The sequence below is a fragment of the Odocoileus virginianus genome, chromosome 17 (assembly GCF_023699985.2).
Source record: "Odocoileus virginianus isolate 20LAN1187 ecotype Illinois chromosome 17, Ovbor_1.2, whole genome shotgun sequence".
NCBI lineage: Eukaryota > Metazoa > Chordata > Mammalia > Artiodactyla > Cervidae > Odocoileus > Odocoileus virginianus.
Genome location: NC_069690.1, coordinates 25,984,552 through 26,000,457, shown reverse-complemented (window position 1 = coordinate 26,000,457; position 15,906 = coordinate 25,984,552). Strand labels below are relative to the sequence as shown.

Genomic DNA, 15,906 nt, shown 5'->3' with positions numbered 1-15,906 from the left:
AGTGGTCCTCCCAAGGGCTGGGTGACCCTCAGATCACCCAAGTCCACCCCTCACCCCCTTCCCAGGGCTCCTCCAGAAGCTCAGAAAGGAACAACCTGCACGCAGGGCTCCAGGTATGATATATATATTTATATATATATATATATATATATTGCTCTCATTTTATTGTACTTTATCCTCTTTTTACAGTAGATCAGACACAGGCATTAAATAACTGCAGAGAGAGACCACTTGGGTGAGGGGAGTGCAGGAAAACAATGGGATCCAAAGGGAAGAGACTCAGATCCAGCCAGAGAAAAACAGGGGAGGGTCCACCCACGGGTGGGGTGTGGAAGCTGCAGCATCAAAAAAGATCAGGGAAATTATAGGTGGGGAAGTGAAGGGCGTGGGAGAAGAAAGAGTTAAAATTGCCTCTATAACTCAAGAACACAGGAGGTCCCTCATTTAACATTCTATGGGCACTATGGGGTTGTTTAAAAAGGCAAAGGGGTCTGAAGGAGATGGAGCCAAGAAATTCAGAGTCTTAAAAGGAGGAGGTATCTGCAATTTTCACGCTGGCATGCGGAAGAAAGGGGAGGAGTTAGTGATTAGTTGATAACTTGCTAAGAGAAGCCACAGAGAGGATGGGGGTGGGGGAGCAGATCTGGGTGGAGGGGAAGGAGATGGAATAGTCCCATAACCAGCTGACGTTTCCAAGGTGGCCACTGGGGACCCAGCCAAAGTGGCTGCCCATCCCCCAGGGCGCCTGGGAAGTAGAACTTGCAGGATATTCTGGGAAAGGGAACAGAGGGAAGGGAGCCATCGGCAAAAACAAAGTGGATATTCAGCCTAGGTCAACCCCGCCCCTCTTGAGGAGTGATAGGAGACGGGAAAGAGAATTTTCAAGACCCAACAGGGATTTCTCTTTCAGACCCTCATTCCCAGCTCACGTATTCAACGTAGAGTGAGAAACCAGCTGTGCCAGGAAAGAAGGAAAAGGCCACAGAGCCACCATGTCTTCAGTTACAAGTGGTCCCACTTTCAGTGGAGGGAATGGGGATGGAGAAGTGGGGAAAGACTGACCAGAGGAGCCACACAAGTCAAAAGCCACTGAGAGCAACTGTGGTAGACAAGGCAGAAGGTGTGGGAGATGGGGGAGGGGGACAGCGGCTGAGCTGGCATGGGAGGATAGAGGGTCACGCCGGTGACCACTCTGTAGCCTACAGAGGTATTAAATCATTAAGCTGTGTGCCTGGAACTAACAGCAGTGTTGTAAGTTAATTATACTTCAGTTATTTTAAATAAAAGAATGGAGTGCCACATTCTGTCTGGAGATAAGCATGAAGAGATTGTCGTCTGTGTGTGGGTGAGTGAAAAGAAAAGAAACTGAAAATCACTCAGTCGTGTCTGACTCTTTGTGACCCCCATGGACTATACAGTCCAAGGAATTCTCCAGGCCAGAAGACTGGAGTGGGTAGCTTTTCCTTTCTCCAGGGGATCTTCCCAACCTAGGGATCAAGCCAGGGTCTCCTGCATTACAGGCGGATTCTTTATCAACTGAGCTATGAGGGAAGCCCAAGGTGGGTGGGTGGGCATTTTCTATAGTTGGGGGGGGGGGTGGGTGGGACAGGAGGGCAGGATGGGTGGGGAGCTGTGAGGACACCCCACTCACAGCTACACCAGGACTAGAAAGACTCCGAACTCTATGACCGTCTTGGGGGTTCCATCTCCCTGTCTCTGACAGAGCTCGGGCAGGAAGAAGATGGTGGAAAGTGTGCGCAACCAGAGAATCATGACAGACGTCAGGTCGGGTTCAGAAGGAAAGGAAAAGGGCGCGAGGCTCAGAGAAGCCATAGCTCTGTTATAAAAAATACCTTTGGGGTGGGTGAGGGAGGGATCAGGCGGGGTCAGGGGTATTCCAGAAGCATCCGTAGGAAAGAGGTGGGGGCGGGAGGAAGGGGGCCTCAGGTTTTGTTGATGCGGAGTTTGAAGGCCACACGCCCCGCGAACTTGTCGCGCTCATCGTCAGTGGCAATGTTGGCAGCGTTGATGCGGCACTCCACGTTCACCTCCACGTTGGGGGTCACGTTCAGGAACTTGACGGCCACCAGGGGCTGCGTGTAGTTCACCTGGGCCAGAGGAGGAGAGCGAGGCTCCAGGCCTGAGGCAGCTGGGCCTGCAACCCCGCACCCTGCTCCCCTGGAGGAGCCAGCACCCGGCCTCCCGCAGGACTTACGTGGAACTTCTTGCCGTAATAGGGAAAGTACATGAGGTCGATGTTGCCGTTTGCAGGGAACATAATGAAGTTGCCGAGATTCTCAGCATCTTCATCTCGCTGTGGGGGGCGCAGGAGGATGGAGGAGAACATGTTAGGGATGGCGGGAACTCAGCCGCTGGCCAGACTTCCCTTTGTTCCTCCTTCACCCCAGACTGTGCTTTCTCAAATCCGTATCCCTTGTGCTGCTGAGTCTGGTATATTTGCACATTCACAGGAGGGGGTGTCCTGTCTCTTCCATCAGACTGGGAAGTCCTCCAGGGTGCTAAGGAGCCCAAAGCCTTCTACTGCCCTCCCACCCCAAATTCTTACCCCATCCTCAGGAATCGGTTTCTGGAGCGGAGCCAAGAGAGAACAGATCAATGAGTAAGGGCTCAGTAGGAAGCGAGGAGGGGGATGAAGCAAGAGGAGCAGGAAGCTCCTAGAGGGACAGAGGTGGGGGGAGCAGGGCTCCAAGGACAACTTAGTGGTGGCAGGTGGTGCTCACAGACCAGCAGCTACCAGATACCTAAAAAGAACTGAGGGCAGAAGAGACATGAGACTGAGAGCAGAAGACATGGTCAGGGAATAGAGAAGATGGAAGGATCAGGGAGAGAAGCCAGAGGCAGGGGCTCGGGTAGAGTCAGGGAGAGGGTGTCTATCCATATAAAAGAGCAGACTTCTGCATCCTAGACAGAAGCAAGAGGGGTGGCAGAGCCTTGGAGTTTGAACCATATTGAAGCCCATGCTTACCCCCTTGTCCCTAGAGTTACGGGGCCTCTGGGAGCAAAGAAGATAGGGAGAGATGAGTGAATGACATGGAAACCATAAGGACAAACAGATGGGGCAAACAGGTGGACAAGGCCCAACAAACTCACCTTCCCCACGCAGGTAACATTCATGCTCTGGTTTGCTCCTGCATAGAAGTTGATGACCTGGAGTGAGGAGAAAGAGTGATGAGGGTTAGGAAAAGAAGTTGTCAAAAACAGAAATATCCAGCCCCCCAGCCATGATCTCAGCCTCCAGCAGTCACATCTCTCTTGTTCTCTCAGCCACTCAAACATCTAAAAGTCTCCCGAAGCCCAAGAGCCCCAGTAAAAGAAAGCAACTGCCAGCAGATGGTAGCTCCCTCCTCCATTCTCCCTGGGGACTAAGGATATTAGTACCCGGTTCATCTTGATGAAGACACAGGGCTGTCCAGTGCTGTAACCATAGTGGGTGGGGTCCCCAATGCCAGAGCAGTCGCCCAGCTGGGTCCGGTTGAACTGGCAAGCACGTTTTGGGTAGTTTAGAACTCCGTTATCTGGTTGTTCGTAATAGCGACCAGGGCGGCAGACATCATTCTTCTGGGCTTGGATGGAGTCATTGTAAGCTAAGGAGGTGGGCGAGAGAGAGTCACAGACCTCATGTTCTGCTCCCAGGGTCCCCAACCCCCTGCTCGAAGTCCTGCATAGCCATCGACCCCGTACTCACGCTCCAAGAACTTGTTGAGTTTCTGAACATGCTGGTCCCAGCTTTCAGTGTCACTGACATTGACAATGACATCGAGGTTCTCAGTCTTAGGGCGAATCATCAAGCCTAGTCAGCAGAGGCAAGAATGAGGGGGTATATGTAAGACGAATGACCACACACAGAGGGAAGAAGATGGACGTGGGGAACACCAGGGTGAGGGATGACGGGAAGATCTGAGATCACCTTCTGGGGAGGGAGATCTCCTGTGACCCTCTGCCACCTCCCCAGATCACATAGCTCTCAGCTGTGGGGAGTGTGAAGGCGGCCTTCAAGAACTGCCCAGCACAAGGTGACTGGCTCATCAGAACCAAACCTCTATGAGCTGACAGTTCTCAACCTGCAAGTTCCTTTGGGAGACTTGGGGGCACCAGACTAGTAAGCCTGGCTGGTGGGGGGGCCTCATCACTCACCTGGTGTGGCCAATCGGTCCTGGTACTTGGGGGTGTGGTCGGAGACGGTCTGCAGCATCACCCACATGGTCAGGGTGAACATGGCGGTGAGGAAGCCATAGAAGACGAGGTAGAAGAGGAGGATAAAGGCTAAAGGGGAGGAAATAGGGTCAGCAGGTTCCAGGTCTCCTTCCATGACCTATCCTGTCGCCACATGCCCCTCCCCCACTCAGAGGTTCTGCCCAGGAAAGGATCCCAGAGCCCCAGGGAGCCTTTCCCTGGGAGCAAAAGGAGACAAGCTGGAAAAAGGCAGTGTGTCTGGCTTCCAGCCATGGCTCCCAGGCCCTTCTGGTCCTACAGCACAGTGAAGCCCAACTTTGTGGAGGACACAAGAAACCTAAACTCTTGTTGCTTGGACAACCCCTAGTATAGGCCACAGTCATATTGCCACAAATTACATTCTCAACTTGTCAACCTTCATGGCCCTGAAAAGGCACACCGTCTGTTACTGCTATATGGGTACTCATGCTTGAAGTTGTCCAGCACGATGACTTTTCAAGCTGGCACTGGCCCCAATTCACCACCAAACTCTCAAACCATCTCTCAGGGTGTGGACCCTCACACTCAAACAGCAAAATCTTCTCTGTCTCTCTGAGCCCTACAAGAGCTGAACCTTGAATTAGGCTCTGGCCAAAGCTACAAAGTCTCTCAGAGACAGCTGTCCAGAGCCTTCAACAGTCACTCCACCCCCAGCTCACACTCAGCGCTCAGGGCAGAGGCAGGTGTAAAAGATTTCCCACAGCCTTGCAGGCAGAGAGCTGACTCTTGGTGGACATGACAAGTCAGTGTCACTCCTCAGCCTAGTGTGAGCACTTGCTGTTTCCACTCTCCCAGATCTCAAGTTCTTCCATCTCAGAAGACACTTCCCCAAGCCTCCCCAGATTCTCCCAAGGACCCCTCCAATCCCACAGACTGGACTTCATGTTTCCTGCATCAAGGACTGCATCAGACCCACATCAAGGGCCCCTTGGCGGGTGGGTAATGGGAACAGCATCCGGTCAGTCTGGATGAACTGTAAACTGTGTCACACAGTGTCTCCTGTGCTTCAACTTCCCAGCTTGAAAATCCCTTTTGGAAGAAATCCATCCTTCACTAGCGTCTATGCCCAGCACTGGACCCTCAACCAGACACAAGTCCCTCCACATCTCCTAAATATGTGGTCCCACACTCCACCTCCAAGGTATGGGTGGAGAAGGTGCCAAGCCATCCAAGCCCTGAGGCACAGGGCCCAGATGATGTACACATCTCACCACCAGTGACCACTCCCTCTGCTTGTGACATCTGAGCCCAACACCGAGCCCCGAACACCTCCCAGTGGCACCCCGGCCCCACAGCCCCCCACCCACGAAGCAGCCAAAAAAGGCTCCAAAACACAAGGCAGTGGGATCCAGACAACTTCCGCTGTGAAGAACCCTCTCCAACACACACCCCACCTCTCCAAGACCCGCCCCCTCATGATGTTCCCAGGGTCCAAGGGGTGGGCACGAGCTAAAAATAGACGGGCCTGGCCGGCTAGTGAGAATCAGAGGGAGGGAAGGGGCGCTCTTCTGGAGAAGGGGGGCGACCGTGTGGAGCTGACCGGCCCCCGACAGGGAGTGCAAGCGCCGCGGCGAGCACACGCGCGCAGAGCCCGCGACCCCCCGCGCGAGGGGGCTCCGCGGGGGGCGGGAAGGCGGCAGTGACCTACTTTCTCCGCCTCCGCAGCGGCCAGCCAGGGAGATTAGACCGGCGACTCGGCCCCCTCCCAGCCCGGAGCCCGGCAGGGGGGCCGGACGCCGGGAACCCAGGAAGGGAGCTGGGGCTGCGCCGGCGGGACCTCGTCCTCCCCGGGCGTCGCCTGGCGGATCCCCCCACCCTCCCGCCCCTCGCACTGCCGGCCCCGCATACCCCAGCTGGTCCCAGTGCGGCCCATGAACTGGTGCGTCCTCGGGTTCCACACGAACTCCTTCCACTCTTCAACCACCTGCCCGCAGCTCTTCTTCTCTTTCTGGATGACCATCTTGACGGCGGGGTGCAAGTCCCGCGCGGGGCGGGGGGCTATGAAGAAGCCGGGGTGCGGCGCGCTGAAGCTCCCTCGCGCACCGGAACGCGCGGGGAGCAAAGGCAGCGGGCCAAGGGAGACCCCCCCCCTCAGATATGCAGCCGCTGCAAATTCCGGGGCGCAAGGCCACACGCTGCGGGGTGCTGGCGGCGCGGCGTAAGATGAACAGATCCTAGGCCCCCCCACTGCAATGAAAAGGGGGGTTGTCCAAGCAGGGGAGGATAAAAAGGCGAAGGGGTGCGAACGCAGCTTCACCCCCTAGACCTCCCAGAAGCAAAACGAAAAGGGATGCAAAAATAGACGGCTGCAAAACCCGAGCGAAGCACAGAAAAATCGGGGTGCAAAGAGGCAGGGAGAGGTGGGGGATGGGGCCGCCCCGAAATCCGAGATGCAAAGAGGCTGTGGAGAGGAGTCGGGTGACTGTTCAAGGCTCTTCTGACGAGTGGAGACCGCCACACCAAAGATGGCTCGGCCACGGGGGTGGGGTGGGGACGCGCAGTTGGGGGGACAGGCAGGGATAGGGGTCCCCCGGGCGGAGGCTCCGCTCTTCAGCAGTGCAGGGCTAACAGCCGCGGCGCGCGGTCTTTATACTCGGTGGCTCCTAGGGTGCCCGCCCCCTTCCCCGCCCCCAGAAGCCCCGCCTCCTCTCTCTGGCCTGGGCGACCTCATGCATATGCAAATTTGGAGAAAGGGCTTGGGCCCGCCCCCTGACGCCTCCTCAGGATCAAGTCTCTCCCCTACTCCCACCCCAGGTACTGGACGGGATCTGGGTGGGTGGAGAGGATAGAAGGCGTGTCGGGGCAAAATGGAAAGATAACCCCGGAGAGACACAGCAGACAGAGAGGAAAGCAGATATATGCTGAGATAGGGGCCCCAGGCAGGGAGTTAGAAAGAAACTAAGATTCTGGAGACAGGGCAGAATGTGAGACTAACAGAGAAGGAGCCAGAGATCAAGAAAAATAGATCGAAGAGACCAGCCAGGATACTACACTAGCCGGGCTGGAGGTTAGAACACGCCACCAGGAGACCCATAGAGGCCACCACAGGACGGAAATTCCCCTCGAGGAAGATGCTGCCAATGTCCCCAACACCTCCTTCTCCAGTCCCACAGCCTCTTCTCCCAACACCTGGTTCTCACCAAGCCTGGGGGCTTCCCTGCCTTCCCACACCCCTCTGAAGCCCTTCCAACACCATTTTCCCAGCCCCCAGCACTGCCTTGAGACCCCAGCCCTGGAGCCCCATATGCTTAGGTGTTTTGTCTCCTCCCACCCACCAATCCCCTGACCCCGCTTTCTGCACTCCCCTCCTCATTTGCCCATTTGTCAGCAAACATTTATTGAGTACCTGCTAGAGACCTTGTGCAACCCAGCGCTGGAGAGGTAAAGTTGAGGTTCTCAACGGGGCTTCCACAGTCTGATAGGGAGGTGCAAGGGCCTCTAAAGACCTCCTGTTAAGATTCATTGTTTTCTCATGTCTCTTCAAATCTTGTCACTTTTCCTTGGAGAGATTTTTCTTCTTTCAACTCTTACCTTACACTCTTGGCTCTATCCCCCAACAATTCCTGTTCTACCATCCTTCCCTTCAAACTCTCCCCCTGCAGGTCAGGGCAGGCTTCATGGACTCAGGATCTGCTCAGTCGAACAAGGTGAAGCTGTGTAACTCAGACTCAGTCTTTTTTTTTTTTTTTTTTCAGACTCAGTCTTGAATGCACTGTCTTAGTTAGAATGACTCACCTGGTGTCTGAACTTAATGAGGATCAAAATCTTTGTCTCTCAGTGCAGAAAGAAATTTCTCACACTTTATTGTGAGAAATAAAGTGATAGATAAGAAATGGATTTATTTAAAAAGAAATACACTCCACAGAGTGTGGGCCATCTCAGAGGTAAGAGGCCCCAAAATATGGGGTGGCTACGTTTTATGGCATTGCCTTTCTTTGGGATTGGAATGAAAACCGACCTTTTCCAGTCCTGTGGCCACTGCTGAGTTTTCCAAATTTGCTGGAATATTGAGTGCAGCACTTTCACAGCATCATCTTTAGGATTTGAAATAGCTCAACTGGAATTCCATCACCTCCACTAGCTTTGTTCATAGTGATGCTTCCTAAGGCCCACTTGACTTCGAATTCCAGGATGTCTGGCTCTACATGAGTGATCAAACCATCGTGGTTATCTGGGTCATGAAGATCCTTCTTGTATAGTTCTGTGTATTCTTGCCACCTCTTCTTAATATCTTCTGCTTCTGTTAGGTCCGTACCATTTCTGTCCTTTATTGTGCTCATCTTTGCATGAAATGTTCCCTTGGTATCTCTAATTTTCTTGAAGAGATCTCTAGTCTTTCCTATTCTATTGTTTTCCTCCATTTCTTTGCATAGATCACTGAGGAAGGCCAGAGGAACCAGAGATCAAATTGCCAACATCTGTTGGATCATTGAAAAAGCAAGAGAGTTCCAGAAAAAAACATCTGCTTCTGCTTTATTGACTACACAAAAACCTTTGACTGTGTGGATCAAAACAAGTTAGAAAATTCTTTTTTTTTTTTAAGAAAATTCTTAAACAGATGGGAATACCAGACCACCTGACCTGCCTCCTGAGAAATCTGTATGCAGGTCAAGAAATAACAGTTAGAACTGGACATGAAACAACAGACTGGTTCCAAATTGGGAAAGAAGTACGTCAAGGCTGTATATTGTCACCCCGCTCATTTAACTTAAACGCAGAGTACATCATGCGAAATGCCAAGCTGGATGAAGCACAAGCTGGAATCAAGACTGGTGGGAGAAATATCAGTAACCTGAGATATGCAGATGACACCACCCTTATGGCAGAAAGTGAAGAACTTAAGAGTCTCTTGATGAAAGTGAAAGAGGAGAGTGAAAAAGTTTTAAAACTCAGCATTCAGAAAACTAAGATCATAGCATCTGGTCCCATCAGTTCAGTTCAGTTCAGTCGCTCAGTTGTGTCCAACTCTGTGTGACCCCATGGACTACAACACTCCAGGCCTCCCTGTCCATTACCAACTCCTGGAGTTTACTCACTCATGTCCATCGAATCGGTGATGCCATCCAACCATCTCATCCTCTGTCATCCCCTTCTGCCCTCAATCTTTCCCAGCATCAGGGTCCTTTCCAATGAGTGAGCTCTTCATATCAGGTGGCCAAAGTATTGGAGTTTCAACTTCAGCACCAATCCTTCCAATGAACACTCAGGACTGATCTCCTTTAGGATGGACTGGTTGGATCTCCTTGCAGTCCAAGGGACTCTCAAGAGTCTTTTCCAACACCACACTTCAAAGCATCAATCCTTCGGTGCTCAGCTTTCTTTATAGTCCAACTCTCACATCCATACATGAACTGGAAAAATCATAGCCTTGACTAGATGGACCTTTGTTGGCAAAGTAATGTCTCTGCTTTTTAATATGCTGTCTAGTTTGGTCATAACTTTCCTTCCAAGGAGTAAGCGTCTTTTAATTTCATGGCTGCACTCATCATCTGCAGTGATTTTAGAGCCCCAAAAAATAGTTTGCCACTGTTTCCACTGTTTCCCCATCTATTTGCCATGAAGTGATGGGACCAGACGCCATGATCTCAGTTTTCTGAAAGTTGAGCTTTAAGCCAACTTTTTCATTCTTCTCTTTCACTTTCATCAAGAGGCTCTTTAGTCCTTCTTTACTTTCTGCCATAAGGATGGTGTCATCTGCATATCTGAAGTTACCGATTATTTCTCCTAGCAATCTTGATTCCAGTTTGTGCTTCATCCAGCGCAGCATTTCTCATGATGTACTCTGTATATAAGTTAAATAAAGCCTGGGCTGGGGTGGGGGAGGATTGAAGTCCGCGGTTCTTCAGCGTTGAGCTTTCTGGTGGGTTGTCTGCGCAGCCGGAGGCCATAGAGCCGTTTGCTCCGGCTCCGGGAAGCTCCGAAGCGTCACAACTGGCGCACAGGCCCCAGGGCCCACGGCTACACCATGGTCCAGCTTACTACTGTCCTTTGCAAGGCCTACCATGGAGACCACTTAACCATCCGCCTTGCGCTCAGTGGCTGTACCAACAGGCCTTTCTACCACATTGTGGCTGCTCACAAGTGTCCCAGGGATGGCCGTTTTGTAGAGCAGCTGGGCTCCTATGATCCAATGCCCAACAGTCATGGAGAGAAACTCGTTGCTCTCAACCTGGACCGGATCCAGCATTGGATTGGCTGTGGAGCCCACATTACAAAGCCTGTGGAAGAACTTCTGGGTCTTTCTGGCTTTTTCCCTCTGCACCGATAGTGATCACAAATGCTGAGAGGCTGCGATGGAAACAGGCACAAGAAGTCCTCTTAGCAGCTCAGAAAACAGATACAGAGGCTACAGAAACAAAAGAGAACTGAGTTCAGTGAACATAGCAGTGGGAACAAACTTGAAGTCCTCCTAAAATATTTGTGCAGAACTCTTAGTTTTATTATATTTAGAGATCAATAAATGGAATTTTTTTAAGTTAAAAAAAATGTTAAATAAGCAGGGTGACAATATACAGCCTTCACGTACTCCTTTCCCAATTTGGAACCAGTCTGTTGTTCCATGTCCAGTTCTAACTGTTGCTTCCTGACCTGCATACAGGTTTCTCAAGAGGCAGGTCAGGTGGTCTGGTATTCCCATCTTTTTAGAATTTTCCACAGTTTATTGTGATCCACACAGTCAAAGGCTTTGGCATAGTCAATAAAGCAGAAATAGATGTTTTTCTGGAACTCTCTTGCTTTTTTGATGATCCAGTGGATGTTGGCAATTTGATCTCTGGTTCCTCTGCCTTTTCTAAAACCAGCTTGAATATCTGGAAGTTCACGGTTCACGTATTGCTGAAGCCTGGCTTGGAGAATTTTGAGCATTACTTTACTAGCATATGAGATGAGTGCAATTGTGCGGTAGTTTGAGCATTATTTGGTATTGCCTTTCTTAGGGATTGGAATGAAAACTGACCTTTTCCAGTCCTGTGGCCATTGCTGAGTTTTCCAAATTTGCTGGAATATTGAGTGCAGCACTTTCACAGCATCATCTTTTAGGATTTGAAATAGGTCCACTGGAATTCCATCACCTCCACTAGCTTTGTTTGTAGTGATGCTTTCTAAGGCCCACTTGACCTCACATTCCAGGATGTCTGGCTCTAGGTGAGTGATCACACCATCTTGATTATCTGGGTCATGAAGATCTTTTTTGTACAGTTCTTCTGTGTATTCTTGCCACCTCTTCTTAATATCTTCTGCTTCTGTTAGGTCCATACCATTTCTGTCCTTTATTGTGCTCATCTTTGCATGAAATGTTCCCTTGTTATCTCTAATTTTCTTGAGGAGATCTCTACTTCTTGGCAAATAGATGGGGAAACAATGCAAACAGCGAGATACTTTATTTTCTTGGGCTCCAAAATCACTGCAGATGGTGAGTGCAGCCATGAAATTAAAAGATGCTTGCTCCTGAAAGAAAAGGTATGGCAAACCTAGACAGCATATTAAAAAGCAGAGACATTACTTTGCCAACAAAGGTCCATCTAGTCAAGGCTATAGTTTTTCCAGTTCATGTATGGATGTGAGAATTGGATGGTGAAGAAGGCTGAGCACCGAAGAACTGATGCTTTTGAACTGTGATGTTGGAAAAGACTCTTGAGAGTCCCTTGGACTGCAAGGAGATCCAACCAGTCCATCCTAAAGGAGATCAGTCCTGAGTGTTCATTGGAAGGACTGATGCTGAAGCTGAAACTCCAATACTTTGGCCACCTGATATGAAGAGCTGACTCATTGGAAAGGACCCTGATGCTGGGAAAGATTGAGGGCAGGAGGAGAAGGGGATGACAGAGGATGAGATGGTTGGATGGCATCACCGACTCAATGGACATGAGTTTGAGTAAACTCCAGGAGTTGGTAATGGACAGCGAGGCCTGGCGTGCTGCAGTCCATGGGGTCGCATAGAGCTGGACACAACTGAGCGACTGAAGTGAATTGACTGATGTTTTGTGGGCTGGGTAATTTCATAGGCTAATGAGTGGGAGGATTATTCTATTTCAGGGGAAGGGGTGGGGATTTCCAGGAACTGGGCCACTGCCCAGTTTTTAATCTTTGATGGTTGTCCTCAGAAAGGTCATGGTAGTGGTGGGTGTGTCACTTACCTTGCTGATGTATTACAGTGAGCATACACTGAGGCTCTGTGCTGGTTGTTCAACAGTAAAGAATCCTCCTGCAATGCAGGAGACCCAGGTTCGATCCCTGGGTTGGGACGATCCCTCGAGGAAGGAAATGGCTACCCACTCCAGTATTCTTGCCTAGTGAATTCCATGGACATTAGAGCCTGGAGGACTACGTCCGTGGGATCACAAAGAGTTGGACATGACTGAGAGACTAACACTTTCATTCTGAGGCTCAAGGAAGTGCTCATTCTGAGCCTCATTCTGAGGCTAGTGGAAGTCAGCCATCTTGGGCTTATTTTGTTCTAATTAGTTACATCATGTCCTTGAACTATGTCATTCTTTTAATTATTTATTTATTTTTTTATGTTGTTCTTTTAAAGTGTGTGTCCTGCCCCCTTCCCTCCCATTTCAAAGGCCCAGGCTCAGAACTGCCTTGTGCTTGGTCTTGTGCTCTGTGGCCACCATCTTGGATTTCTTAATAGTTTTACCTTTGAACTTGTGCTTTGTCCAATGGAACAATGGACCATATGTGTGAGTAGAGGAGATAAGCCTGACATGCCATTTGGGATGCTCCATGAACACAGAGGGCTTCCCTTGTGGCTCAGCTAGTAAAGAATTCACCTGCAATGCAGGAGACCTGGGTTCGATCCCTGGGTTGGGAAGATCCCCTGGAGAAAAGGCTACCCACTCCAGTATTCTGGCCTGGAGAATTCCATGGACTGTATAGTCCATGGGGTCACAAAGAGTCAGCACAGAACTCTGATGGACCCACCATGCATGGGAGTTCAGCGAGATTCAAAGTGAGTACAAGATAAGCATGTCATGTCTACACCTGAATAAGTGTAGGGGCTGACAGCTGAGAGGCTACTGTTCGGTTTGAAACAGAACTTGCTTTGAATCCAGAAAGAAGGCAATGGTCTTCTAGGAGACATGGGTGATGGGAGGCATCCTACCATATCCATTCCCAGTCACATTAATTCACTGCTTTAGCCAACCACTTCTGGCAATGATGACAGAGAGGGAAAATTGGGGCAACCCACAATTCTGTTTTCGTTTCGGTCATCAGTAAGCTGAAAGTTTAAAAATGCTATTTTCTCTATTTAAAATAACATTAAATGAATTAAAAACACCATGAAAAGTCATGAGAAGAATAGTGGAAAAAAGGAAAGCACTTTATATTTTAGTACCTTGTGAAAAGTGAAAGTGTTAGTGGCTCAGTCATGTCTGACTCTTTGCAACCCCATGGACTATAGCCTGCCAAGCTCCTCTATCTATGGAATTCTCCAGTTTACTAAATGGAACACCAGTTTTTTCCAGCCTTTTTTCAAAAATATTTATTTATTTGACTGTGCCGGGTCTCAGTTGTGGCACTTGGGATTCTTATCAGGAGGTCCTTGGAGGAGGCATGTAGGACCTATACTTGTGGCATGTGGGATCTGATTCCCTGACAACGGATAGAACCCAGGCCCCCTGCACAGTGAGTATAGTGTCTTAGCCACTGGACCACCAGGGAAGTCCTTTCCCCTTTTTGAATAAGGGATTCCACATTTTCATTTTGCACTGGGTCCTACAAATTAGGCAGCTGGTCTTACTTCAATCCCTTCTGCAACAGACTCTGGATTAATTTTCTCAAAAGACAGTTTTAATTAGGCCACCCCTCAGCTCAAAGGGCTTCAAATGGCTTCCTGTGACCTTGCAGGATCCAGTTCTGATTCCTAGTCTAACTTTCAGGGTGCTTCTCAATCTAGACCCAGTCTGTATCCCCAACTTCCTTTGCCTCTAGGCGCCAACTAGCCCTCCGCTGAAGCTGAGTTGGCCATTCCTGGGACAGGCTGTGCTTACTCCTGACGTTATACCTTTGTCCATTTTCTTTCCGAGTCCTGGAAGACTGCCCACCCTTCACAGTCCAGCCCCAACTCCTATTCATTTATTCAATGCGTATCTGATGAACATTTGTTTAGAGCCAGGCGCTGTTCTCGTCCCTATGCTCCTGGGGCTCCCATTCTAATAAACAGCAAAAACAAACAAACAAATTAAATAAATGTTGGAGGGAGGAGGGAAAAACTGAGAGATTGGGATTGACATGTACACACTACTATATAAAGAATAGATAGCTAATGAGGACCTACTGTAAAGCACAGGGAACTCTACTCAGTATTCTGTAATGACCTATATGGGAAAAGAATCTAAAGAGTATAACTGATTCATTTTGTTGTACAGCAGAAATTAATGCAACATGGTAAATCAACTATACTCCAAGAAAAATTCATTAAAAAAAAATCAGCAGTGGGGCAATACCTAAAAGATGTTCACCCTTTTAGAGCAGGAATAAAATAAGTATTTTCAATAAAAATATTAAACAGGGCTTCCCTGGTGGTTCAGGGGTAAAGAATCTGCCTGCCACTGTAGGAGACATGGGTTTGATCCCTGGTCTTGGAAGATCCCACATGCCAAGGAGCGACTAAGCCCATGTACCACAACTATCGAGCCTGTGCTCTAAAGCCCGAGAGCCACAATGACTGATCTTATGTGCAGCAACTACGGAAGCTTGCAGGCCCTAGAGCCCGTGCCCCACAACGAGAGAAACCACTGCAATGAGAAGCTTGCATATTGCGCCGAAGAGTAACTCCTGCTCACCACAGCTAGAGAGAAGCCTGCAAAACAGTGAAGACCCAGTACAGCCAAGAATAAATAAATACATTAATTAAATTAATTTTAAAAATTAAATAATGTTAATATTATGCAGAAAAAAAAGACAGTGTGATGTGCCAGAGAGTGCCTGAGTGTTCAGGGGAGGTCTTACTGAGGAGGTAATTTTTAATGACCCAAAGTAACACAAAGGAGCCATGGGGACCTGTAGGGGAAGAGCATCCTAGGAGGAGGAAGGGGTGAGTGCAAAGGCTGGCCTTCCATGAGGGAAAAAGGCAAGACTGGGACAGCAAGAGATCTGAGAGGTAGGCAGAGGCCAAGTCCTAACGGTCCTTGTAAGCTAAAGGGAGCAGTTTGGATTTTAATCCAACCATCACAGAAACAATTCTAGAATTTTAAGCAGGGAATCGACAGGGTTAAATGTAACGAAAATCACCATGGCCACTGTGTGAGAGCTCATCATGGGAAGCAAGGAGACCAGGCAGCATGGCTTTGTAGCAGTCCAGGTGGGAAATATGGATGGCCTGGCCCAAGCCAGCAGTTTTACAGGCGGAGACAGAAGTTCAGGGTCTGTCGTGAGCAATGGAGGTGATAGAGACAGGAATCATGGCTAGTTGCCTAGGTTTTTGTCTTCAGCAACTGTGCTGAAAACTCTTCTATTTTATCTTTGCAACCAGGCTGTAAGTTCTTTCAGAACAGGCCTTTGCTTTAGACTTTGTTTTTCCTTCAAACATTCATTTAACCAATATACATCATGTATCCCTTTCAAGGTCTACAGAGAATTCAGGCAAAGAGATCCCTTCAAAGACAGGTCATACAGATGAACATGAGCATAAGAGAAGGCAGAGAAGGCCAAGGACTGGGAGAGAGG

General features: G+C 49.5%; 1 protein-coding gene and 1 pseudogene across 1 annotated transcript; one reads left to right on the top strand and one right to left on the bottom strand.

Moving 5' to 3' along the window:
• Positions 1-108: 108 nt before the first annotated feature.
• ATP1B2 (ATPase Na+/K+ transporting subunit beta 2) lies at positions 109-6,804 on the bottom strand. The gene is made up of 7 exons (XM_020869124.2): positions 6,082-6,804; positions 4,156-4,284; positions 3,707-3,811; positions 3,400-3,605; positions 3,112-3,168; positions 2,216-2,314; positions 109-2,108 (listed from the first exon to the last, which is right to left on the bottom strand). Exons 1-7 carry the CDS (start codon positions 6,191-6,193, stop codon positions 1,944-1,946), a joined length of 873 nt encoding a protein of 290 aa, XP_020724783.2. The 5' UTR covers positions 6,194-6,804; the 3' UTR covers positions 109-1,943.
• A 3,358-nt stretch (positions 6,805-10,162) lies between these two features.
• LOC110121821 (small ribosomal subunit protein bS16m pseudogene) lies at positions 10,163-10,581 on the top strand (annotated as a pseudogene).
• Positions 10,582-15,906: the final 5,325 nt, after the last annotated feature.